The sequence below is a fragment of the Gossypium raimondii genome, chromosome 10 (assembly GCF_025698545.1).
Source record: "Gossypium raimondii isolate GPD5lz chromosome 10, ASM2569854v1, whole genome shotgun sequence".
NCBI lineage: Eukaryota > Viridiplantae > Streptophyta > Magnoliopsida > Malvales > Malvaceae > Gossypium > Gossypium raimondii.
The window spans coordinates 12,676,213-12,703,471 of record NC_068574.1 but is presented as its reverse complement, the minus strand read 5'-3'; the positions used below and the strand labels follow the sequence as shown (position 1 = coordinate 12,703,471).

Below are 27,259 nucleotides of genomic sequence, written 5' to 3'. Positions count from 1 at the left end.
GCGTTGGTAGAAAGGAACAACTTGTCGAAAAAGGAACTTCGGGATTCTGCTACTGCGGTAGAAACTGACCTTTTCGGACCATGGATGTTGGTTGAGCGCAGAGTTAAGAAACAAATTAGGGAGCCCCAAAATTTCGGTAAGAACTTTCAAGGTGAGAAATTTTTGGGCTCCAAATTTAGAGCCTTGAAGGATATGGAAAAGGGAATTGATTGCTCAAATCTGGGTAAAAGGGATTCTATAGAACCTAATATTAAAGGGAATAATTTTTTACGTATTTAACCCCTATTACCATTTCTGAAAAGTCAGCAACGGTTACTGGTGGTAACAAAGAGACTAGGAATGCTTTAATTAATGTGGGCCAAACTCATGAAATTAGGGCGGAGGCACTGATAATGGATTTTGATGACGAGAAAAATTTGAAGGCCCTACAATTAAATAAAGGACTGGGGGATGCGTTGGGCCAGGGGACTTCGGGTTTGTCTGGAGCAAATTTGATCACAATGGGCTCTAATAGCAATACACAGTCTGTTGGACTAGAGATTAATAAATTTATTGGTCAGTTTCTTCCTACCCCGTGTCTTAATAAGTTAAATACTGTACCCTTTTCTTCTTTTGGTGCAGGTGCGACTCTGTTCGAAAAGTAGGTACTTAAGCCAGATGGAAAAATTGTGGGAGTTAAAACGAGAGCCAACCTAGCTTTTGAAGGAGAGGAAGTCCAGCTAATCAAAGGTGTCCTGGACCTAGGTAAGCATTCTGCCATTATTTTTAGGGGTGATGCTCACCAAAAATTACATAATTCTACCGCTAAGCATGATATAGTTTCCAAATATGGGTTTCCTTCAAGTGCCAATGATAAGAAAATAGTGGGTAATCTTAATACTTTTCGTGGTGGTTGGAAAATTAGTAATGTTTTAAAAGGAAAGGGAAGTCGCTTTAAATCTACTGGCAATTCCCAAGTTCCTTTAACTGAGTCCATGGAGGTGGTAGCAGATCTCCTGTTTTCTCAGGTGGTGATTGAATTAGAAAAAGGACCGTAAGGAGCAGCAGCTTCGAATATGAATGAGGGTTCTTCCCATCAACAGTAAGGGTTTGTCCATCTTATTTTTTTTAATTTTATTTATGAATTTTACGATTTTTTTCATGGAATTGTCAGAGGTGCGCTAACGTTAAGTTTCCAAGAATTTTTCGTGAATATAACATGGATTATAAGTCAGATATTGTTAGCTTATTAGAACCGAAAGTTAGTTGAGTAAAAGCCAATAACATTATAGCAAAGTTGGGTTTTCAGTGCTCTCATCAAGTTAAAGAGATTGGATACTCAAGGGGTATTTGGTTGGGATGGAAAGATTGCATTCGGCTTGAGGTGGTTCATAGTCATCCTCAGTTCATCTTGACTCACATATGGTCTGTTTCTTCTACTCTACCGGTTCTTGTCTCTTTCGTATATGGGAGTCCTAATCGGCAGAAGTGAAAAGATCTTTGGAAGGATTTGAGTATGATGATTCTGTTAAGACCCATTCCTTGGATTGCTATTGGAGATTTTAATGTTATTTTATGTCCTAACGAGAAATTGTGGGGTAATTCTAGTGGGAGAAGGTGTCCTCAATTTGGTGATTTTGTAAACATGGCTGAGCTCCAAGATTTAGGTTTTAAGGGCCCTGCTTTTACCTGGCACAGAGGAGGCCTTTTTGAGAAATTGGATCGTGTGTTGGGTAATGTTAATTGGGTGCGTAAATTTCTGAATTGCTTGGTTACTTATCTTCCGAAGATTAAGTCGGATTACAGAACCCTTCTCTTATCTGTTAATCCAAAGTCAAACTTACCTAGAGGAATGCCTTTCTAATTTTTGGCTAGGTAGGTTGAACATCCTGATTTTGAGAATTTTGTGGGTGTCAGTTGGAATTTTAGCGGGAATATGTCTGACGCTTTGACTAAGTTTACTTCTAAACTTAAGGATTGGAACAAATCAATTTATGGTCACATCATCGTTCGTAAGAAAATTTTGATCAATAAACTAACAGATATTCAGCGGCGCATGGATTCTCATGGTTTAAATCAGTTAGCTCAAACCGAAATGAGTGTTAGACAGGAGTTGAAAAATGTGCTTTATCATGAAGAACTCATTTGGAAATAAAAGTCGAGATGCGATTGGCTAAAGATGGGTGATCATAACACAAAGTTTTTTCACGCACGTACACTATAAAGAAGGAAATCAAGTCGTATTACTGTTATCCGTAACTCTAGTGGTGATTGGATTTATGATACAGAGATCATTGAGTTAGGGGTGAACGATTTCTTTCAAAATTTGTATAGAGAGGTCCCTGGGCCTATGGGGAGTTTTCTTGCTAGTAGATTCCCACTATTGGACTCTATTGATGTGGATTTTTTGGGAAAATCTGTCACAAATGATGAGATTAAGACTACTCTTTTTGACATGGCTCCGCTTAAAGCACCGGGCAGTGATGGTTATCATGCCCTTTTCTTTCAAAAGTAATGGAACAGGGTTGGAGGAGTTGTCTATACCTGGGTGAAAGCGGTTTTTAATGGGGGAACATTGATTCTAATTTGAATAATACTTTGATTGTCCTCATACCTAAAGTCTCCAACCTGAAAAGTTTTGCTCAGTTTCGCCCTATAAGTCTTTGTTCGGTCTTTTATAAACTGATCATGAAGGTAATAGCTAATCGTTTCAAATGTGTTTTTCCTAAAATTATTACATAGGAACAAGTTGGATTTATTGCAGGAAGGAACATCATAGATAATATTATAATTGCGTAAGAGGTGGTTCATTCTATGCAAAGTAACAACAAGAGGAAGTGGATGGCAATCAAGATTGACTTCGAGAAAGCCTATGGTCGTGTCAGATGGGACTTCATTAAGGTCTCTCTCAAGGCGGCAGGTATCCCAGAGTATCTTGGAAATTTGACTATGTCTGCTATCTCTAACTCCACGATGCAAGTTTTGTGGAATAGAGTTTCACTGTCTAAATTCTGGCCTGCCAAGGGTATTCGTCAGGGTTGCTCGCTTTCTCCTTATCTATTTGTGCTTTGTATGGAATGGCTCGGTCATTATTTTAAATCGACTATTTCTAATAGTATGTGAACCCCCATCCGTTTGTCACATTCGTGACCGACCCTCTCCCACCTATTCTTTGCAGTTGATTTAGTCATTTTCAGCAAAGCAAATTTGGAGCATGGTAGGATACTCAATAAGATGTTGGGGGTTTCTGTGAAGTTTTCGGCCATAATATTAATGCTAGGAAAACAAACATCTTTTTCTCTAAATGGGTGGAGGAGTCTATGGCTTACTTGATCAGTTCCACACTTGGATTCCAAAGAGTGCAAGATCTTGGGCACTACCTAGGAGTTCCTGTTTTTCATAAGAGAGTCACGAATAGTAACATGCATTTTGTGGTTGAGAAGGTGCGTTGAAAGTTGTAGAGTTGGGATGCTAGACAACTATCTATTGTCAGGCGGGTGACTTTAGCGCAGTCAGTCCTTATGTCCATTCTTAGCTACTTCATGTAGTCCATGATGATTCCTAGATCAATCTATGACAAGATTGAGATTTTGGTGAAAAAATTCATTCGGGGTTCCTTTGAGGGAAAAAAAAGATGTCTTTAGTTGGGTGGCATTTTATTTGCCAACCCAAAGAGTGTGGTGGTCTTCGGATTAGAAAACTTCAAGATCAAAATATATCATTCCTGCTGAAGCTTGGGTTTAATATAGTTTCAGATAATGAGACTTTATGGGTCCAAGTAATTAGGTCGAAGTATCGGTTAAATGATAATTTTTTAGATTGTATTGCACGAACTACGAGCTCTTTTCTTTGGAAATCGCTCTCAAAGTTTGGCCTTTATTATAGGAAAATCTAATCTGGTCTGTGGGAAATGGTGATAGAATTAGATGTTGGACGGATAATTGGGTTCCGAGGGTAGGACCTTTGATTCAACTTATACCCGCCAATGTCAATATTGATTCTGATTGTCTACTCAATGAAATGGTGAATGAGAAAGGTTTGTGGAACCTAGATCTCTTCAAAATCTGGTTGTCGGGTGATGTGGTACAACGTATTATGGGTATCCCTCCTCTACACTCTTTTGAGGGGAATGATAGAGTTGGTGCCATACCTCGACGGGGTTTTTTTTTGTCAAAAGTGCTTATAGGATTTTGACAGAAGAATCTTGGAGTGCTAAAGATGATAAATAAAAGTATGCATGGAAGTTGCCAGGTCCTCAAAGGGTTCATTTTTTCTTATGGACAGTTCTGAAACAAAGACTTCTTATCAATGTGGAAGGAGTTAAGTGGGGATTAGCAGCTGATTCCTCTTGTCCTTTTTGTGGTCATGCTTCAATAGATATTTTACATATTCTTAGAGACTGCACAACCGCTAAGGTAATCTAGAGTCAGGTCATCCAGGTAAGTCATCGAACGAACTTTTTTTCGAATAGTTTACATGATTAGATCTATTCTAATATGCAGGACACTACCAAGAGACACGAGGGAAGAGCCAATTGGTCGTGCCTCTTTGGTATACTTGCTTGGCGTTTATGGCAGAACCGTAACTTTTTTATATTTCAAGGAATATCCTACAGTCCGGAGGAAATAGTTAAAGTTTCGAGCAGCTAGGCTAAACAATTTTTTTCTGACATCAATGCTGATCCGAATGGCTGATGTGAGACTTACATTGGAGAGTCAGCAAGTGAGAAAAGGCTTTTGTTGAATACAGATGGTGCTGTTCAATTACATACTGATAATGCAGCTGTTGGGGGAATAGTGCGGGATGAGACTGGAGATTGAGTTTTTGGATATAATAGATATTTAGAGAAATGTTCATTTTTTTATGCAGAACTTTGAGTAATTCTAGATGGACTTAAAATCATTCAACGTAGAGGTTACGATAAGGTGTTAATTCAATCTGATAGCTTAGAAGTTGTGAAAGCCATACAATGAAGTTTTTCTATTTCTTCGAACTCAGCTTTGATGAGAAGGATACAGAGCATTTTGTCCCAATAAGGTCAGTGGCTTTTGATATACATCCCTAGAAAGCAAAATCAAGTTGCAGACTGCTTAGATAAGTTGGTTTGGTCAAGAAAGAGGAGTTGGCAAGTTTTAGATTCTCCCCTTATAGTGAGTTTAGCTTTTATTGATTCTAATAAGATAAGGGATTTTGTTCTCTTCAGAATATTTTTATGTAATTTAGACTAGTAATTATTTATTTCACCAAAAATATATATCTGTGAATAAGATATGAATATCGAAATAAAAAATAAAAATATTATGAAAATATATAAAAGTAATTTAATTTTATTCTATAAAGGCTAGTTCTCAACCCACTTTAAAAATTTTAAAATTAACCCTTTAAAATTTATAAATATATATATGGTAGCCAAAATGTGAACGCATGACTCTTTCATTGACTAACCAGATAAGCGTAGATATCTAAAAAAAAATCTTTAGTTTGCTAAAACAATATATTAATTGAATTTTAAATTATGTAAGTTAATCTAATTTACAAATAATAGATATGGCTGATTTAAACACTTAACCCTATTGAATTAATTTAAATAGAGAAATTAGACATCTTAATAAATGAAATTCATTGAACAATAATTTTTATCTAACTTTCATACTGTATTTATATATTTTATCACGCCATAATTGTATTTAAGCTATTTTATTTCGTATTAAAAATTCGATATTTTTATGATCATTTTATTCTAAATTCGTAATAATTGCACATATTCGTACTGTCTGATATTCTCAGCTTAATAATATTTTAATATCAATAATTGAGTGTAAATTACGTCAAAATTTATAATAAATAAAATTGGAATAAATTTATCTTCGAATCATTACATCAAAAATTCAAATACATAAATTGGTAAAATTATACCATTTAACAATAATTTGTTTTATTGACTATGTATAAATTTTTTATTCACAAGGAGAATTTTTATGGTTTCAATTAAATTTAAGAACATTTAAAAATGTTACGGATATTCTTATTTTATGCAGCCGCATCTAATGTGGCTGCAATATTAGACAAGGACATGAAATGTGGTCGGTAGCTAAAGCTAACTTTTGTTGTAGTGTCTTGTTCCCGATCATAGAAAGACTGTAAGGAAAGCCGAAAAACCCAATTGTTGCGGGCTTTCCGTCTTAAGCTTTTCAACTCTTGGTGGCTTTGGGACTTCATGCCGATGGAACTAACGAAGGATTTCAACCGTTGGATGGCGAGTTTCAGGGTGCTTTCCGACATGTTAGCGAAGCAAACTCGAAACCAACCTGGTTCAATGCAATGACATGAAGAACCAGGCGAAATGTTTATTTTAACATGGTAAACAATTTTCTGCCACAGCTCCATTTCGGCTTCGAACGTGTTGGACTTCAAAAGGTGTCTCATGTCGACCCAACAGAACAGCCCGGCATTGCTGTCTAAACACCTAATGCCGGCTTTTTCCAGGCCTGAAACCAGGTCCTTTTGTTGCTTTTGAAGCCTCTTGTGGTTCTCGGACATGTATTCTTTCGTGAACTTCTTGTCGAGTAACATGGCAGAGAGTAGATATTGTGTTTGAGAAGAAACAAGGCCGAAACTGGACATTTTAGTGGCGGCGGAGACAACGACGGAATCGTTGGAGTAAATAGCACCAACTCGAAAACCAGGAAGACCCAAATCTTTAGAAAGACTGTATACAATATGAACTCTTTCCCAGACTTGAGTTTGATCGAGATTTCGATCTTTTAAAACTTCCATTACACTTACGAAGGATGGATAGGTGAAAACAGTGCCGGAGTAAATTTCGTCGCTGATTAAATGAATTTGTTTGTCTTCAATGAAGTTGATGAGTAAATCCAATTCGTCTCTCGCCATTGTCGTCCCCAATGGGTTAGAAGGGTTGGTGATTAAAACCCCTTTCACTCTCAGCTTCCTTTTCTGAGCTTGTCGATAAGCTTGTTCAATGGCGGGTAAAGTGACTTTGAAGCCATTAGAACTCGTACAATGTATGGGTACGATTTCAACCCCAGTTCGCCACCTCAGATCTCTATCAAAACTATTAAGGGGGGAGAAAATGATGAATGTATGAGTGAATGACGTATGTTTTCATGCATGCATAAAATAAGGTATAAAGAAAGCAAAAGATATACCCTGGGTAATATGGCGTAGGAAGAAGAAAAGCGTCGCCTTGATCAGCGAGACAAAACATGAGAGTTTCATTGGCGGAGGTTGCACCAGCAGTGAGAACTACATGATCTGGGTCAAAACTTACTTTGTTTCCTCGGATTTCACCCATGAAATCAACCAATGCCTGTTCATCAAAATCATCAATAACCCAAATATTATCTTCTAATATGTTTATGGGATATTTTTTTTAATTAGCTAAGCTTACCCTTTTAAATGCAGGGAAGCCATTATAATCTTGGAAAAGAGCAAGCTCTTTGAATATGGATATTCCATCTCTCTTCAAACCCAGTGCGTCCGGGTTTTTCATCAGCCATGGTTCAAGAAGATCCAAGCAGAGCTACAAAAAAGAATCCATTAAGATTTGAGATATCAAACTCAGTTTAAAAAAAGAAAAGAAAAAGAAAATCTCGTTACCTGATTTTCTGCAAGACCCATCTGGATAATACCATTAGGGTTGTTGACTTCATTGTAGGGGTTTTTCTCATATTCCTGCCATCCTAGAAAGTAAGAAGAATCTTGCCCATGAGTGTTACAAGTGGCTTTCCGTGACAATAACCCCATTTTGGCCTCTTTGAGCTATAGAAAAAGGAATTAAAAGCTCTAATATAAGCTCCTGTTTAGGTCAATAGTAGCCAAAAGAAAAACAAAAATAGAGAACGAGAGGGAAGAAGTGTAAGTAATTGGTGAGGTCTGCTGCAAATGGAGATATATATAGACATGCAGAAGGCACCAAAGTTTTAAAATAGGGCCGCATTTGACTATACTGATTGGAGATAGAAATAGAGAACTAATAAATGACAGGTTTTTTATGTATTTACCAAACAGCAGATAAGCTAATTATTTTATTTTGGGCATAACAATAAAAGATAATTATATTATAAAATTTTAGAAGATAATCTATTTACTATTTTTTTTTATAGAATATTGTAAAAAAGTCTAATAACGAATTAAGGGGACAGAAGCGTCCGCCTGCACCCATTAGCTTTTATTTTATATAATAATATATTGAATATAAAGAGAAAATAATTGTTTCTACCACACATTTCCATTTTCATCTACTTTCTTTTATATAAATGAGATATGAAAAGGTTACAGAAATCCCAAAATTAAAAACAATTTCTCTTCTTATCCAAATTATTCCCAACCCTCATGTTCAACGTGTCCTTCATCTAGCCGCTGCTTTGAAATTTTCGGACTCTTTTAAATATTACATTTTATTATTTTAAAATAATAGATATACTATTATAATTAAATTAAAAAAATATTCATTATAAACTTTTTTAAAAACCTAAAACTTTTTCTCTCTAAGTGGTTTGATTGTCTTTATTTATTTATTTTTGGTTTAGTCGCGGTGATAGCCTCAAGCCTAGCTACCACCCACTTTTTTCTCCTCTTTATCAACCCCCTTTCTCTTTTTCTTTTTTTCATTCACTTCAAATATCTTCTCTCTTTTTAGTTTACAAATTTACTTTTTGAGTATTTCACAAGTTATAATAAACAGATGACGGGGTCTATCATCATTAAAACACCACCGACTATTTTTTTTAGAAAGTGGGTAACTTTTCGTTGATTTCTTAATCTGTTTCTGTTTTGAGAGTATTTCAGAATAATAAATTATTTCATGAGTCGGTTTGGACTCGTGTTGTTAAGTTTTATATTTTTTGTTTGTTTTTTTATTATTTAATAAGTTTCACTTTTAGAAGTTTTTGTCTACTCTTGTAGTACTCTTTTTACTCTTGCCTATGCATGTAGTCTTGCTTTTGCAAGTAATTTTAGTGTTGGTTTTGTCATCGTCCTCTCTAGTTTGGTGGATGCTCGATTCTTTTGTCGATTTATGCCCCCCGCTTTGGACCATTTGGAATTGTTTTCTTATTGTATTATGTGTTTGCAATCACTCCTGATATGTTATACTTGAGTTGTGACACAGTCAATTGTCAAACGTGCCATAATGTTCTATTGATGCTGAAGCTGAAACTTTTGTTGTGTTAATGGAGCTTATCCTTCAACGTGTACAACGGATGTTTGTTTTTTTTTTTCTTAAAATTATATGAGAATTAATAAATTTCCCTCTAAAAAATATTCATTATATTACCAAACTTTTAATTGAATAGATTGAAATTCAAAATCATCTTATTTATTTGGTTTATTGATCATAATTAATTCCAAATTTTAAAAAGAAAATTCACTTTAATCAAACCAAAATTGATCCATCCTTCCAAAAAATTTTAAGAGCTAATAAAAGTGAATTTTTAATCATGCAACAACCAATATAACAGCCTACTTACACCCACATTGACTTTTATTTGACCAAGTGCCTCATTTCATACAACATTGATTTTGTCCATATATTAGCAAAATTCACAAATGGTTTTCAAGTAATGGGGAGCAGTCAGTGATTATATACATACACACTATTAAATTTTTTATTATCAGGCACTATTTTAATTTAAAATTAATTAAATATCTAATAAATTTTAATATAAATTTATTTTAACCAGGACGAGATTCAAAATTTCACATTTCAATTAAATTTTATTTTCTATAAACTTTTTACATAATAATTTTTACTCACATCAGGTATGTTTATGTCACAAATATAATGGCGGGTAAAGTGACTTTGAAGCCATTAGAACTCGTACAATGTATGGGTACGATTTCAACCCCAGTTCGCCACCTCAGATCTCTATCAAAACTATTAAGGGGGGAGAAAATGATGAATGTATGAGTGAATGACGTATGTTTTCATGCATGCATAAAATAAGGTATAAAGAAAGCAAAAGATATACCCTGGGTAATATGGCGTAGGAAGAAGAAAAGCGTCGCCTTGATCAGCGAGACAAAACATGAGAGTTTCATTGGCGGAGGTTGCACCAGCAGTGAGAACTACATGATCTGGGTCAAAACTTACTTTGTTTCCTCGGATTTCACCCATGAAATCAACCAATGCCTGTTCATCAAAATCATCAATAACCCAAATATTATCTTCTAATATGTTTATGGGATATTTTTTTTAATTAGCTAAGCTTACCCTTTTAAATGCAGGGAAGCCATTATAATCTTGGAAAAGAGCAAGCTCTTTGAATATGGATATTCCATCTCTTCAAACCCAGTGCGTCCGGGTTTTCATCAGCCATGGTTCAAGAAGATCCAAGCAGAGCTACAAAAAGAATCCATTAAGATTTGAGATATCAAACTCAGTTTAAAAAAAGAAAAGAAAAAGAAAATCTCGTTACCTGATTTTCTGCAAGACCCATCTGGATAATACCATTAGGGTTGTTGACTTCATTGTAGGGGTTTTTCTCATATTCCTGCCATCCTAGAAAGTAAGAAGAATCTTGCCCATGAGTGTTACAAGTGGCTTTCCGTGACAATAACCCCATTTTTGGCCTCTTTGAGCTATAGAAAAAAGGAATTAAAAAGCTCTAATATAAGCTCCTGTTTAGGTCAATAGTAGCCAAAAGAAAAACAAAAATAGAGAACGAGAGGGAAGAAGTGTAAGTAATTGGTGAGGTCTGCTGCAAATGGAGATATATATAGACATGCAGAAGGCACCAAAGTTTTAAAATAGGGCCGCATTTGACTATACTGATTGGAGATAGAAATAGAGAACTAATAAATGACAGGTTTTTATGTATTTACCAAACAGCAGATAAGCTAATTATTTTATTTTGGGCATAACAATAAAAGATAATTATATTATAAAATTTTAGAAGATAATCTATTTACTATTTTTTTATAGAATATTGTAAAAAGTCTAATAACGAATTAAGGGACAGAAGCGTCCGCCTGCACCCATTAGCTTTTATTTTATATAATAATATATTGAATATAAAGAGAAAAATAATTGTTTCTACCACACATTTCCATTTTCATCTACTTTCTTTTTATATAAATGAGATATGAAAAGGTTACAGAAATCCCAAAAATTAAAAACAATTTCTCTTCTTATCCAAATTATTCCCAACCCTCATGTTCAACGTGTCCTTCATCTAGCCGCTGCTTTGAAATTTTCGGACTCTTTTAAATATTACATTTTATTATTTTAAAATAATAGATATACTATTATAATTAAATTAAAAAAATATTCATTATAAACTTTTTTAAAAACCTAAAACTTTTTCTCTCTAAGTGGTTTGATTGTCTTTATTTATTTATTTTTGGTTTAGTCGCGGTGATAGCCTCAAGCCTAGCTACCACCCACTTTTTCTCCTCTTTATCAACCCCTTTCTTTTTCTTTTTTCATTCACTTCAAATATCTTCTCTTTTAGTTTACAAATTTACTTTTTGAGTATTTCACAAGTTATAATAAATGATGACGGGTCTATCATCATTAAAACACCACCGACTATTTTTTTTAGAAAGTGGGTAACTTTTCGTTGATTTCTTAACTGCTTTCGCTTTTGAGAGTATTTCGAATAATAAATTATTTCATGAGTCGGTTTGGACTCGTGTTGTTAAGTTTTATATTTTTGTTTGTTTTTTATTATTTAATAAGTTTCACTTTTAGAAGTTTTTGTCTACTCTTGTAGTACTCTTTTACTCTTGCCTATGCATGTAGTCTTGCTTTTGCAAGTAATTTTAGTGTTGGTTTTGTCATCGTCCTCTAGTTTGGTGGATGCTCGATTCTTTTGTCGATTTATGCCCCCGCTTTGGACCATTTGAATTGTTTTCTTATTGTATTATGTGTTTGCAATCACTCCCGATATGTTATACTTGAGTTGTGACACGTCAATTGTCAAACGTGCCATAATGTTCTATTGATCTTTGAAGTCGAAACTTTTGTTGTGTTAATGGAGCTTATCCTTCAACGTGTACAACGGATGTTTGTTTTTTTTCTTAAAATTATATGAGAATTAATAAATTTCCTCTAAAAATATTCATTATATTACCAAACTTTTAATTGAATAGATTGAAATTCAAAATCATCTTATTTATTTGGTTTATTGATCATAATTAATTCCAAATTTTAAAAGAAAATTCACTTTAATCAAACCAAAATTGATCCATCCTTCCAAAAAATTTTAAGAGCTAATAAAAGTGAATTTTTAATCATGCAACAACCAATATAACAGCCTACTTACACCCACATTGACTTTTATTTGACCAAGTGCCTCATTTCATACAACATTGATTTTGTCCATATATTAGCAAAATTCACAAATGGTTTTCAAGTAATGGGGAGCAGTCAGTGATTATATACATACACACTATTAAATTTTTATTATCAGGCACTATTTTAATTTAAAATTAATTAAATATCTAATAAATTTTAATATAAATTTATTTTAACCAGGACGAGATTCAAAATTTCACATTTCAATTAAATTTTATTTTCTATAAACTTTTTACATAATAATTTTACTCACATCAGGTATGTTTATGTCACAAATATATTTATTAAAAATCATATAAAAATCAAATGATGTTTTGATTGAAATGACAAACTAAAAGTTTGATATGTATGTGTCCTAAGTTCAAATCCGTTATGATATTATTTTTATTAAAATGAAAAGATAAAACAACTCTAAACTCTAAACGTCCTTATATTAATATTTGTTATTTTGTATATAAAAGACATTTTACTAATATCTCAACTTAGTTGTTGTCCGGTGACCCGTGACATTGATATATGGGTTAATTTAAATATAGAAAAAAGTGTGTTTACTAATATCTCAATTGAATTATGTTAACTCGTGACACTAATGTAATGAAGTAGTTAATACAAATATAGATAGATATTAAATTATGATACACCTATAATGTCGGTGAAATTTTTATGTAACAAAAGTTTAAAAATTATATAAGATTTTGTTGAAATGTGACGCCATAAACAAGTAGATTATGGCATATTCATGAACTAGATTAAGAAGATAAATATATTGATATAAATAGCAAATGAGGTGTTTAAATCTCCCATCAGTTTGCAAAAGAAACCATGAGAGGCGTTTCAATGGCGTGCCCGTAAAACCTTTAAAAGGTTGAAATGAAATTCCATTAAGTATATACATATAAGTTATATTACTTAGACTTGAGAATAATTTTGTTAAAATTTTTTGTTTTTCAAAGTTTTGAAAATTGAATATCAAAATTTGCAATTCCTTAATTTCACTATTAAAAGGAAAGTCTGTACATTTTATGCAATTTCATAGATACCAGTGATTCATAAACATAGCGATACCAGTAATTAATTATCATTAACTTCATTAGTACATTTTTTTTAAGTATTTGTGTTGGATATTTTTTCTTAAAAATATATATATCAGACATATATTTGTATCCGATATTTATGTTCAAGCAATTATAATTAATTACACTTTCTTATTTAAATTGAAACGAGTTCGAAAAAACATATCTCTAACCCAAAGCGGGGACAATGAAAGAACAGCAAACAAGCCAGTCATGTGACCGAACACTATCTGCTTTGGTGGTTTAGGACTCAAAACCTTCTTCACCACATGCCTAGCGAACATAGTTGCATCCGTTGCCTTTGAACCTTGCGAAGCCCTGGCCCGCTCAGCAATCGCCTTCTTGAATTCCTTATAAAGTTTCCAATCATGGTTTCCCAGCCTCTCGAGGCTAGAGTTTCCGAAATTCGACCTCACAGAACCAGGCATCACAAGCACCGTATCGATGCCAAAGGGCCTTAATTCAACTCGCAAAGTGTTGGTCATGGCATGGACTGTAGCCTTGCTAGAACAATATGACCCCGCCCATGGTGTCGGCACCTTCCCAACGATGCTCCCTACATTAACTATAACTCCCCGACGCCTCGACGCCATGTGAGGCACAACTTGTTGCACCATTCTTAGCTGCCCCAATGCATTGATTTCCCAAGCTTTCCTGATTGCATCTAACGGAAGCTCGGCTAACGGTCCGGTGCTTCCTATACCAGCATTATTTACAAGCACATCAATGTGACCGTACTTGGATATAATGCCGTTCACAACTGATGATACGCTCTCGTCTGATGAAACATCAAGCTCTTCCATTTCGATTTTATCAGAACCGAAATCTAGCATGTCATCCTTGCGTCGAGGGATATCGGAGGCAATGACCCGGCAATCCTGCTCAGCAAATGCCCGGCAATACTCATATCCGATGCCACCTTTTGCACAACCGGTGACTAGAACAACCTTTGGCTCATGCATTTTAGGTCGTGTTCATATTCTTCTTTGATTATATTAAGAATGTTTCATTTATAAAAGATTGTTGGTGAGGCAGAATGTCGGATACGACAAGGCTTTGCTTTTCTTGTTTATTTCATAAATCTAGATGAAGAATATGCCTTAACGCATATGCTTGCTCAAAGCAAATTGGCCGGCAAAATTAGAGCTTCTTAGCTTGTTAGCTTATATGCATATAGGCCTTTTATCTTTGTCTTTTAACATATATAAGAGTTTATCTTCAACACCTTTTTTCTTTCCACATAACGCAACCATTAAAAAATTATAATGCAATTCAGATCCAAAAATCAAGGATTCCTCCCATCTCATCTCTTGAAATCTTACGGGAAGCCCAACTGAAAACTTAATCAACGGCCTAAATCATAGTGCTGGTTTGCCAAAGCATAAATGGCCCTAAAATAGACCTAGCCTGGCCCATAACTCATAAGCCTTATCTGAAATTGCATTGTTGTTATTATATGCTGTTGGTCCCTGCACTTGTATAGAATTGGAGATTTAGTCCTTATCTTTAAAAGTTAAAATTCAATCCTCCTAATTTTTCAATAATAAAAATTTTAGTTCAATCATTATCATTGTTCGTACTTTTTGTCAAAACTTGTCAATTTATCATGTTTATTTTTTTCAATCATACTAGTCTAATCCAAACTTCAAATTGACTAGACTAAAATTTTAAATAAATAAAAAACATAATATTTATCTCTTTAAATACATAAATTAAATCTTAAATTTTTCAAATTACAAAGACTAACTATATATTTTAACTTATTATTTTGTAATTTAACTGACCCTTAGTTTTTTAAAGGATTTTACAAGCTCAATTACTAGTGCGTAATTTATATGGTGAAACTTAAACTCACACATATACGAGAAAAGCCCAAATATAACATTTGTGCGTGATAAATTAAACATACTTGTCTCTAAGTTCATATGCAAAACCTTATGAAAACAAATTAATATGTTTCAGCCCCTAAACTTTATCACTTGATAGCATAAATTGAACTTTAATTTGATCAAGGTTTTCATAGATTTTCTTTCTCCTATCATAACATGCTTTACATGAGAAACTGCATATATCAAACTATCCCAGGTAGGATTTCCAACATTATTGAAGGCAATAATTTGCAGCCTGGATTACAAATAAGATGTGTTCGGAACGGTAACCCAGAATTTGCAGCATATACCGATATCAGAAGCCGGCTTGCCTAGAACGATCGAAGAATATACAGCATAGGGAACACTTCATGCAACAGGGGTTTTGCAGCAAACATCAAAGATATCATCTAGGGGAGCATGATCTCCGGTCCCTTCGTCTTTTCGTGCGTACAACAATTGTTTACCTTTGAATACGAACATCCCTCCCTGATAAAAGAACCAAATCAAACCTGAATGATCAGCTGGTTAATCTTAACTGAAACACCAATTACGAAGAATGTTGATGCAAATTCTCAAAACCTGTTGTAAGACACTGCTTGTATCATCTGGAGTTGCTTTGATGGTATAGTTTTCCATAGCTTTCTTCACTTTGTCAAGTCTTGAGAACACCTTCGCCTGTACATACATATGAAATTTTTTACGAATCAATTAATGAGACATCCTCTCTCGATGAACAACAAAAGTAACTCCTTATAAGCTGAGAATGGAATTTACACTGGCCGGATTGAAAAATGTGCGCCCAAGACCATAGTATAAACCCAGAACATCATATGCCTGAAATTGAAGAAATGTTCAACACTTGCAATCACAAAAAGAGGGAAATTCAACTAAATGAGCATGATTAATAAGTAAAACATATCTATGAGTGTCCTGTGTTTTACACACATCTCCGAAACATATCTAGACACTGGTATAAGGGTATTATCCTCCAAAGACCCTCCAAATACATGGAAATCTTGATAAATATTGAACATATCTATGTCAGACACATATGCGCACCCAATACTCAAACTCAAGATGTAAAACCAGCAACATATTACCTTACGTTCAGGATCAGCATATAGGGAGTCCATTGGAAATGGTACCTGCAAATTCCATGAATGCAATTGTTAAAAAGGACATGGGCAGATGCAGAAATTCACGGATGACCGAGAGTGCCAAGTTTTTAGTAAGAAAGAAGATTCACACATTTGCATAAGAAAGAAGATTCACACATTCGTATCTACTCAAAAGATGCAATTGTTACATTTTTAGTAACAACCTATCTGATTAATCATATGAGAATAAGAAAGATGAAAAGACATTTCAAGTGTTTAAACTCTATGTTACTTAGACTCAAAGGTAAGTATCGGATATGGGATCCGGCACAAGTTCACCAAATTTTTCTAAGCTTTTTCATATATTCGAAGGATCATACCTCACATCTATATCCAAATATGGATGGTGTAGGAAAACTGAATAGTCCGATAACCATAGGTTAAACTATTCTATCAAAGCTTCTTTAGATGTTAAAGCCTTGAAAGTTGACAACTTATTTCCAAATTATGTAACATAAACGATTAAGGGAAACCCTGACGAAAAGATTAAGCACGAACTGCTACAAACAGCTAATTGAGCAAACAAGTTAGACTCAAAATTCATGGTCTCCCATTTAAAGCTTTCATAAGTTAGATTGTCGAATAGACTATGAAGAACTCAAGTAATGGAAAGAAAAAAGAAAGTAATGGAAATGGAAAAAATATAAGTACCCGCTCGGCAAGGATACGAGCTCTATCAGGAGTACCAACCCCAACAGCAATTAATTTCACACCAGCTGAGTCGAATTTTGGCTTTGCTTCTTTCAGAGCTGAAGCAAGTTCCCAACTTCCAAGAACAAGTATAATATAAATTGATCACTTAAAAGACCCAACAGAAAATCTAGTTTCTTAAATTAACAAAGATGGCTCCTAAATATGTACAAATATACCAGCAAAAGCATCCGAAATGCCTCAAAAATGCAACAACCGCTACTCCCTGAATCAATATTAAGCTGCTTGTTAAGAACTTTGGGTTCCCAGAAATTATTTGTTTTAAACAAGAGGGATCGAAAATTCAAGCATAGAAATAAGTATTATTACTACCTCGTTTTGGTCCCAGAGGTCTTTGAACAGAACGGGTTGACCCGAAGCAGTGAAAATGGTAACGTCGCTGAGCTTATCGCCGATGTTGGTGGGGAATTCAGCGGCAGAGGAAGAAGAGACTCGGGCCATGAAACGAGAGTTACCACCGTTGGCGTTCAAAGTAATATGTTTGGTGGATTTATAGGTAGCTTTCTTTGGAGTAAGGAAGTGAGAAGGAGAAGAAATGACTGTAGGGAATTGGGATCTTGGAGTTGAATAACAGAGAAAAATCCTTGAACAAGTCATCATCGCCATAGATTTTTGGAGTTCGTTATTTTTTTTCACGGAGCAATGAAAGTTAAAGCAACCGTCGAAGGCGGTGTATCGCGTCTTGTATTCGTTATTTACGTGGCGGAAGTTTGGGCTATATGTATGGTGGAATATTTTTTTTTTGGGGGTAACAACCACTTCCACAGTTCCACTTGACCATTTCTTTCTTTGGGTGATCGAAATTCTGAAAATAAAAATATGAGACTTCTTTTATTTAATTTCCTTTAATTTCACATTTTTCATTTTTGTTAAATTATACTTTTTTTTATAAATTTATAAATTGATAAGTTAGGTTTTTACATTAATATTGTAAAAAATAAGGTTTAACTTATAAATTGGTATTTAAATTTTTTTCATATTTTGGTATTTAAATATATTTTTTATACAAGTGGTACTTAATCTATTTTTCTTTTCAAGTTGATACTTTTCTTAGTTCATCCGTTAATCAAACCATTAAGTTTATTTTTATAAATACTCATAAATATCTCTTTGATTTTTTACATAATTATAATTATAATTTCAAAAAGAAATGAAAAATCACACCATTGATTTATAATTTTTAAGTTTTTAACATAACTATAATTTTATAAAATATTTTATAATATAAAATAATAATTAATTTTAGAAATTTTAAATTTTTTTGATATTTTTAGAATTCTTAATTAAAATTTCAAAATTATTGTTAAAAATTTTATAAAAGTACTAAATTGAATGTTTTAACTATAGTTTAGGGATCAAATTGGATATTGACTCTTGAATTAATGTGGCACATCACTTTTCCGTTAAGGCTATGATGACCATTAACAGACGAATGACCAAAACGTTATAAGTCGATAACGTTAGTAACTAAAAAGTAACATTTCATAATTTAGTGAAAAAAAGAAATTTCACCAAAATTTAGTGAACATTTTTATAGTCTCGCTCCTACCAACCCTTTCTTTCTTCTTTCTCATTTACTCCTCGTGTCTTCTCTCTTTCAGTTTGCAGATCTATTTTGTGGGTATCTTTGTTGTATTCACAAGTTGTAATGGACAGATGCCAGCGCCTGTTATTCGCTAAAACTCCACAGACCACCAGTAGTTTTTTTTAAAAAAAAAGTGGGTGACTTTTCGTTAGCTTCTTAGTCTATTTTTGTTTTGAGAATATTTTAGAATAATAAATGATTTCATGAGTCGATTTGGACTCGTGTTGTCTTAAGTTTTATATGTTTTTTTTGTTTGTTTTTCCATTGTTTAATAACTTTTCAGTTTTGGAAGTTTTTGTCTACTCTTGTAGCACATTTTTTAGTCTTGCTTATGCATGTAACCTTAGTTTTACAAGTAATTTTAGGGATGGTTTGGTTGTCGTCCTCTCTAGTTTGGTGAATGCTTGACTCTTTTGTCGATTTTTGCTTGTCACTTTGGACCATCTGGGGTTAGTTTCTTTATCGTATTAAGTGCTTGCAATCACTCTAGATATGTCGTGCTTGAGTTGTGACAAAACCAATTGTTAATGTGCCATAATGTTCTATTGATGCTAAGGCTAAAGCCTTTATTGTGTTGATAGAGCTTGTCATTTACCATCTACGACGAGTGTTTGTTATTTTTTTTCCTGAATTGTATGGTTTCATTAATTAAATGAATTAATGAATTTATCTTTTAAAAAATAATGTTAATATAAATTATATAATGTACCAAACCTTTACGAAAAATACTTTAAATGCCAAAATGGAAAAAGGACATACTTTGATATGTAAATTAGATAATAAATATATATGAAAATATAATTAAAAGGGTTGAATAACTTATATTAAGATGGCACCAATGAAATAAAGCCATATCACATTAAAATTTTGGTATATATATATATATATATATATATGTAACAACTCATTTTTTTAGTGGTGTTAGAAACAGTGGTTGCGGGTCATCAAATTCGCTGAATAAGTTCATAAATATTAAATATAATATTTAAGAGTTAATTGTGACTTTGAAAAGGTTTTTGATTTGATAATTTATACTATTCCGAGGATTAATTAAGTTTAAGTGGTAAAACCCTAAGGTCAAGTGGTTTTAGAAAATGAGGTATCAAGACCTCGTTTCTATAAACTGAGTCGTAAATATTTTTATAAATATTTAAGGAGTGCCATTAAGGTGATATTAAATTTTGTTCAAAAATTTTAACGCTTTCGATAGTTAATTAATTAAAAGGACTAAATCATAAAAGATATAAAATTTGATCGCTATTTGATTTAAGTGATTAAATGGGTAATTGAATAAAGGAAAAGGGACTTAAATGGTAATTATACCATTCAAGGTGTTAGTGGACAATTATGGGCTTGAATTTGATGTTTATTTTAATTATTAATCAAGGTTTAAATGGTAATTTGATAAATTAAATTATATTAAAAATAAAACAATTATGCTATCATCTTGGTTCTTTAGTTTTGCTGAAATTGGAGAATGAAGGAAGCCATGGATGATAGCTTAAACATTCGGCCAAGTCCTCCTTTGCATGTTAGTTAAATTTGGGTTTATTTCTTTTAATTTTTATGTTTTTGAGATCGTTGCAACTAGGTTCAGCTAATTCGTACCTTCGATTTTGAAATTTTTAAAGATTTTTAATGTTTCCATTGATGAAACTTATGATTTTATATGTTAAATGATGAATTTGAAATGTTGGTTGATATTTAAAAATATTTTATTAAGTGATTTTGATGAGTTTTTCAATTAGAGACTAAATTGTTAAAATGGTAAAAGTATAAGGACTTGATGTGAAATTGTTGTAATAATGTGCTGTATTTGATGCCATAAATATTTGTCTAGGTTCAATTTTGGGTAAAATGGTTAATTTGCATGTTTTGGGCTTAGGGACTAAACCGAATAAAAGTAAAATTTTAGGGTAATTTTGTAAAATGTAAAAATATCAAATTGCATGAAATGATTTTTTATTGTCTAAACTAATATATTGAATGAAATTATTAATTTAGATCGAGATCGGGTGGAAAATCAAGGAAAATAAAAAATTACCAAAATGCCCTTAAATTTTGGTATTACTACAATTTAGCCAGGTAAGTTCGTATGAACTGTATTCTGTATAATTTTAATTAAATTTAACGTTAATATGTGATTATATTGTGATTTAATCAATATATATTAGTATACAATTTACCGTGTTATGAAACGATGTAAATCCAACGACTTTTGACGATTACCGAGCCCCGTTTGAACCTTAGGAATTCGTAGGATACAAATGACATGTCATTAGGGATTACTGATTTCAGCTCGTGAGAGCGTACCAATTCTCAGCTCGAATAAGCTTACCGATTTCAGCTCGAATGAGCTTACCGATTTCAGCTCGTGAGAGCTTACCGATTCTCAGCTCATATGAGCTTACCGATTTACAGCTCGTGAGAGCATATCGATTCATAGCTCATATGACCAGACATGTACAAGAATTGACAGATTACAATTTAGAACACTATGTGTGAGCTATCCAGAGTGTAATGACCCAATATTGCCCGGCCCAATAGATAATAAAAAAAACCAAATACCACAATTTATTAAACAGTCCAATTAACAGAAGCCCAAATTCAAACCTAAGCATGGCCCAAATTACAAACCCATTACAGCCCAAATCCCCAACCCGATTGCGGAAAACAAAAATCAACAGCAAGGAACCCTAAAAGATCTAGGCGCCGCAGCCAAGCCTTCCGCGACTAGCCTCCATACGCTCCGCACCAGATCACCCCAGCCACGTCCACTGCTCCGTGCACCTGCCAACACAAACGAACACAGCACCACAAAAAGAAAATGACAACATATTGTATTTTTATTTTTATTTTATTTTCCTTTTTCGGCTATAAAAGAATAGGAAAATCCCTTTCTAGTTTTTTTGGACACGGATTCAATAAAAAAATCAGAATACCGAGAGGTGATCTTTTCTGGGTTCTATTCTTTCTTTTATCCGCAGTTCTTCTTTTTGTTTTATATTCTGTTGATTGTTTATTAAAAAAGAAGCAGTAGCAGTAAAGGGAAGGGGAAACGTACCTTGTGGCCGGACCTCCGCTCTCTCCGTCGTCATCGGAGTTTGGGCGAGGTTCGAGGGTCCCTGAGGACGACGCTTCATCGAAGCGGCGCAGAGAACCTTTAGGGTTCTTCAGTCTCTTTTTAGAAAGATGATAAGAGGCTGATTTGTTTAGGTTTTATTTTAGTTTATATATGGAGGAAACGACGCCGTTTTAAGCATGTTTTAGTAGCTTTAAAAACGACGCCGTTCAGAAGCCTCCGACCCGCGCGGTGACCCGACTCGGGAAAGGATCCGCGCGTTTTTGTTAAATGGCTTATTTGCGCCACTAGTCCCTCACTTTTATTGCGCGCTACAATCCAGTTCTTTTATTTCTTTTTAAATTTAATCTCTTATTTCATTTTTGTTTCATTTTAACCCAGCTTGCAACGCTGCGTTTTGGGGAAGCGGGATATTTCCCAATCGGCCCCCATGTAATTCGTGCATTGCAGTATGGCCCTCCATTTTAGCTTAATCCCATTTATTTCCTGATAATTCGATTTTGATTGCGATTTAACCCTTTTCATTATTCATTTTTTTATTTATTTAACAAATTCACTGTTATTATTATTAAATTATTTTTATTACCCTGGTTATCATCATTATTATTAGTATTATCATTTATATTAGTTTTTATATTTATCTACATATTTTTATGTATATACTTTATTATATAATATTGTTTTAGGTGTTAACATTTATATACGATATTATTTTATACATATATACAATTTATATTGAACCATTTTGATTATATACATGTATATATAACATATTATTGAATTTATATTGTATCTTTTATTTATTTATACATACATATTTTTTTTAAAAAGAAAGAAAAAACAAAAAATCTACTTTAATATATTTTGCTTATTTCAACTTTTGTATATTATTATGTATATATTATCATTTATATTATTATTAAAATTTTCCTTCCATATGTATTATTTACTTAAATTAATATATGTATATGATTTAATGCATTTTGATTTTTTTATAGTGATTATTTTGAATGTTGATGTTGATATTGGCATAATTGAGGCTATTGTTACTATGTTTGTTTGTATTTATCTATTGATTGTTTGTATTCATTGGTGTATATTTAAATTTACGAATAATCAATTCGCGTTGTACGTTATCATTCTATTGCATTTTATTTGCTTAAAAGGTTACGTTTCATATCATTTAAATATCGAAAGCATTTTTATTCAAAAAGCTGTCAAAATAACGCGACACTCGAAATTTAGGATATTCGAAAAGATTGTGTCCTAACTTACTGGATTTCAATCTTCCTCGCTGTATCCAAGAAATCGAGTATCCTTTTTAAAACATAAATAAAAAGCTCATTCTCGAGAATTCGATACGTGGTGTCCTAACGCATTGGATATGACATGTTATTTTCTCGAGACGAGGATTCTTCTAAAAATAAAGGCAATATGCGGTATTTAGGAATTTTGGGAAATTGAACCCTAACTTATTGGATTTTGATTTTCATTTAACCCAAATAACCAAATACCCTTCTTAAAATGCATACGTTTTGAAAATCAAAAGATAGACTTAATTTTGAGGATTTAAAATGTTGTACTCTAACTTACTGAGTGCGAAAATTTATTTCTTTGAAATAAGTGAGTCTCATCATCCAATTTATTTCATTCAAATTTTATTTCAAAGGATCGTATTTTAAAATCGTTTCAAATTCTCGACACTAAGATGTTGAACAATCAATTCGATACCAATTTTGGGCGTTACGAGGGTGCAAACCCTTCCTCGTGCGTAACCGACTCCCGAACCTATTTTCTCAAGATTCGTAGACCTAAAATTGTTTTCAATGTGATCCGATCACACCTTAATAAAAGATCGGTGGCGACTCCCATTTTATTTTCAAAAGTCGATCCCCATTTTTCAAAATTTAAAAGTGGTTTCGACACTGAGTATCCAACGATATTCTGAATGGTTCAACGGGTAATATTCTGATACAAAATGGTAAGAATTCAATACATACTATTATAGGGACATATATGAATTACATGGAAATGTTGTTACATGGTATATGGAAAATTGAATTGGGTGATACATGTATAAGAAAATTAATCAATTGTTGTGCTTATCCATGATTATTGGTTTATATATGTATTTACATGGCTAACATGTGTTGTTGTTTGATGCTTAGGCATGTGCCAAGCTATTGATTGAATGGTGCTATGTTTACTTATAAGTTGCATTGAAATGTAAGTGCTCTAATAGAAATATGCTTGTGTTCGTGAAAGAGTGGTAAGGTTTAAATTATGTAATTTCTTGTGAAATGGTTTATCATGTGACAAATTCCAAAAGGAGTTATATTTTAATGCACTAGCTTGTGGTTATGATTGAATGATATGCTTATGTCTTGTGTGTTATGCATATGAAACGGGTGTGGAAAGGTAATGAAATAGTAAGTTCATACCTGACGTATAGAATGATAAAAAGGGGAATAATGAATTGAATTGATGTTGTTATGAGCTAATGAGAGTAAATGCAATAGAAAGTAATGAAATGAAAATGAAAATAAGAAAATTTGAAAGGGTTTAAAGTTTTATAAAGTCCTACTATGTTAGGGATGATATGTATATGTGACGCTGTGGATTTATTCACTTTGTGAGTTGTTGGATATCGTTTCGTGAACCTTGCAATATTGTTATATGATTATTCTTGATATGTATAAATTTCATATTTGAATGGATTGATATGAAAAAAGTTTATACAAGCTTACTAAGCATTCATTACTTACGTAGATGTTTTTCTGTTATTTTTCAGATTATCAGAGATCTATCACACTATCCAGCAGTTATATCAGTAGATTTTGATATTTTGGTTAATGTTAGAATGACATGTATAGATGAACTTATGGTTGATGATTAGTTGAACGTTAATTGATGTGTTTGGCATGTATATGTCTTTTTAGGTGATATAGCCTTGGTACATTTGATGCCTGGTTGATATGTGTTAATTTGATAATGTGTTAAAGCATGTTTGAACGGCCAAAATGATATATGATGAATTGACCTCAACATGGTCAAGATATGGTGGAAAGATTTTGAATAGACGTGCATAGTTGAAATATGGTTTGTATACATGTTGATTGTTGGAACCATCTAGATATGGTTAGATTTGTGTCATTTAGAAGGCCTTGATGGTTGGAGTTGATATGGTCATTTGAAGTGGTCATTTGAAGTGGTCTTTTGAATAACCAAATTGGTATGCGGCCAATTATGGTATAACTTGGTATAGAATTAGACTATATATATATGGATGAGTTATGGTTAATTATGTATAAGTTAGATATATGTATATTTGAGATGCATAATAACTATATGATGGAAGTTCAAATGGTAAATAAAAATGTATATTATAAATGGTCTTTTGATATGTTTGAATGTGGTGAATTGGTATAATTGTTATAGATGACATATATGGCTATTGGTGCTAGATGTAAAATGGCAAGTTTGGTACTTTTAGTGAGAAATTTGATAGGTAAACAAAGTGGTAAGTTATGACATAAGTTTAGTTATAAGTTAGTTGAACTTTTGGCCAATTTATGTATATGGATATACATGTTTAATTATTGTGATTGAGGCGCTTTTTGGACACATTGGTTGTATGCTTATTTACCTTAATTGGATAGCTTGTTATGGCATGGTTTGGTGCACTTTGGAGTTCTTGATTACATTGGGTAAATTGGTTATAGGTGTGTGCATGAATGGGTGAGAAAAATGACTTGGAAATGGCCTATTTTTCGTCCACACGGTCAGAGACACAAGCGTGTGTCTCAGCCGTGTGTGACACACGGCCAGGCGACATGACCGTGTGTTCGCTGTAGGTTTTTAAATGTTGCATTTCGAGAGTTACATGGCCTGTCACATGGGTGTATGGCTTGGCCGTGTAACCCAAGTCAGAGAGTTACACGGGCATGGACACGGGCTGGAACACGGTTGTGTATCCCTATTTCAAATGTCTAATGTCTAATGTCTACACGGACATGTGACCCCTACGGTTTGAAGGTTTTCATCTTTTTTTGAAAAATTCTAAATGTTTCCGATTTAGTCCTGACTTGTTTCCAATGTGTTTTTAGGGTCTCGAGGGCTTATATAAGGGACGATATGCATGTTATTGTTTGGTTTTGCTATGATTAGTGATATGAATTAAAATGTTTAAAATTTTTGTTTATTTTGAATTATAAACTCCGGTAATGCTCCGTAACCCTATTTCGGCGGCAGATATGGGTTAAGTTTGTTACAATATACATCTATATAGAATCTTTCACGGACTCAATTTTAACTCATAATAAAATAAATAATTAAAAGATTTTAAATCTTTTAAATCTTTTAAACTCGCAATAAAATAATTGGGGCATCCCCTTACCTCCGATTCCCTTCAAGAGAAAGACTTGAACCTCAATTTTTACACAAGACATAGGAAGCTTAGATATATGATCCCTTTATTTTTCGAACCGCTCTTCATATATATATATATATATATATATATATTTGCATACACCGATCATCTCCTATTGTCAAATATTTCGATTAATTTATTGTTTTCTAATATTCAGACCGAACAAGCTAACGTTGTTGTGTCGGAACACATTTGTTTGGTCAATCTCCACTCTTTTTATTTTAGTATTGGTTTATTGTTTTGTGATAGAGGGGAAGTAAAGGTGTCATTATAGTTGGTGGCTGAGATATGGATCCTAACCTCAGCTTTTGTTGTAAAAGAAAAGAACCCAGTATGGATACATACATATATATAGTTGAAAAAGATATATTAAAAAACAAAAAACCCTAAAGATGTTCAAATGTTTGTGTAAAAATTAGAAGGTTAGATTAGATTCCTTCTCTTGGAACACGAATGGAAAAGTCATCAATGCAGAAGGAATGCTGGAATTAATTTTTTAATTTTTATAATGAATTTAAAAGAATTAAAATTATTTAATTTATTTTATAAATAATTTAATATAAATTAAATTGAATTAGAGTGGAAATTCGGATGTATAATAAAATTTTTATATGTTTAAAAGCTGATGACATAATTTTATTTTGTAGTGTCTAAAATTAAAATTTTTAGAATCATTCGTATATAATTTTATATGTTTTTCTAAACCTATTTTCAAATTTAATATTTTTATTCAAGTTGTTTAATAGAAAATTTAAAGTTATTATTTGAGAAAACTTAGGTTGGAAAGAATATGTCTGAAAAAGACTAGTGAAGAAATTATGATTTAAAATTTATAAGCTTTGATTAATAATAATAATAATAACAACACAACATACCCTATCAATAATGGGAGCAAATAGAGACAAAGGGAGACTTTGTGAGAATCCAATTTCACATCTCCTCATAACTTCATCTTTAGTTGGTTTTCTTTTTATCTTTGATGTTGCTTCTTTGAATATATTACTTAAAATCTATATTATTATTTAAATTTTGGAATAAATTGAGTGAATTGAA

At 32.8% G+C, this 27,259-nt stretch overlaps 4 protein-coding genes and 1 long non-coding RNA gene across 5 annotated transcripts; 1 reads left to right on the top strand and 4 right to left on the bottom strand.

Annotated features, from left to right (window-relative positions):
* Positions 1-594: 594 nt before the first annotated feature.
* LOC105777052 (uncharacterized) lies at positions 595-5,231 on the top strand. Its single transcript, XR_008190049.1, has 2 exons — positions 595-744; positions 991-5,231. It is a non-coding gene; the product is annotated as an uncharacterized LOC105777052 (long non-coding RNA).
* Positions 5,232-6,009: 778 nt separating this feature from the next.
* LOC105777048 (1-aminocyclopropane-1-carboxylate synthase 9) lies at positions 6,010-7,746 on the bottom strand. Its single transcript, XM_052622371.1, has 4 exons — positions 7,600-7,746; positions 7,391-7,522; positions 7,149-7,309; positions 6,010-7,054 (listed from the first exon to the last, which is right to left on the bottom strand). The coding sequence occupies exons 1-4, from the start codon at positions 7,744-7,746 to the stop codon at positions 6,010-6,012; spliced, it is 1,485 nt and encodes a 494-aa protein (XP_052478331.1).
* A 2,022-nt stretch (positions 7,747-9,768) lies between these two features.
* On the bottom strand, positions 9,769-10,565 carry LOC128033884 (1-aminocyclopropane-1-carboxylate synthase-like). The gene is made up of 4 exons (XM_052622370.1): positions 10,419-10,565; positions 10,292-10,342; positions 9,972-10,132; positions 9,769-9,877 (listed from the first exon to the last, which is right to left on the bottom strand). The coding sequence occupies exons 1-4, from the start codon at positions 10,563-10,565 to the stop codon at positions 9,769-9,771; spliced, it is 468 nt and encodes a 155-aa protein (XP_052478330.1).
* Positions 10,566-13,493: 2,928 nt separating this feature from the next.
* On the bottom strand, positions 13,494-14,333 carry LOC105777051 (short-chain dehydrogenase ptmH). The gene has a single exon (XM_012600103.1). It carries the CDS (start codon positions 14,331-14,333, stop codon positions 13,494-13,496), a length of 840 nt encoding a protein of 279 aa, XP_012455557.1.
* A 1,030-nt stretch (positions 14,334-15,363) lies between these two features.
* On the bottom strand, positions 15,364-17,853 carry LOC105777050 (thioredoxin-like protein AAED1, chloroplastic). The gene is made up of 7 exons (XM_012600101.2): positions 17,423-17,853; positions 17,269-17,315; positions 17,051-17,165; positions 16,343-16,387; positions 16,017-16,076; positions 15,822-15,917; positions 15,364-15,728 (listed from the first exon to the last, which is right to left on the bottom strand). Exons 1-7 carry the CDS (start codon positions 17,714-17,716, stop codon positions 15,609-15,611), a joined length of 777 nt encoding a protein of 258 aa, XP_012455555.2. The 5' UTR covers positions 17,717-17,853; the 3' UTR covers positions 15,364-15,608.
* Positions 17,854-27,259: the final 9,406 nt, after the last annotated feature.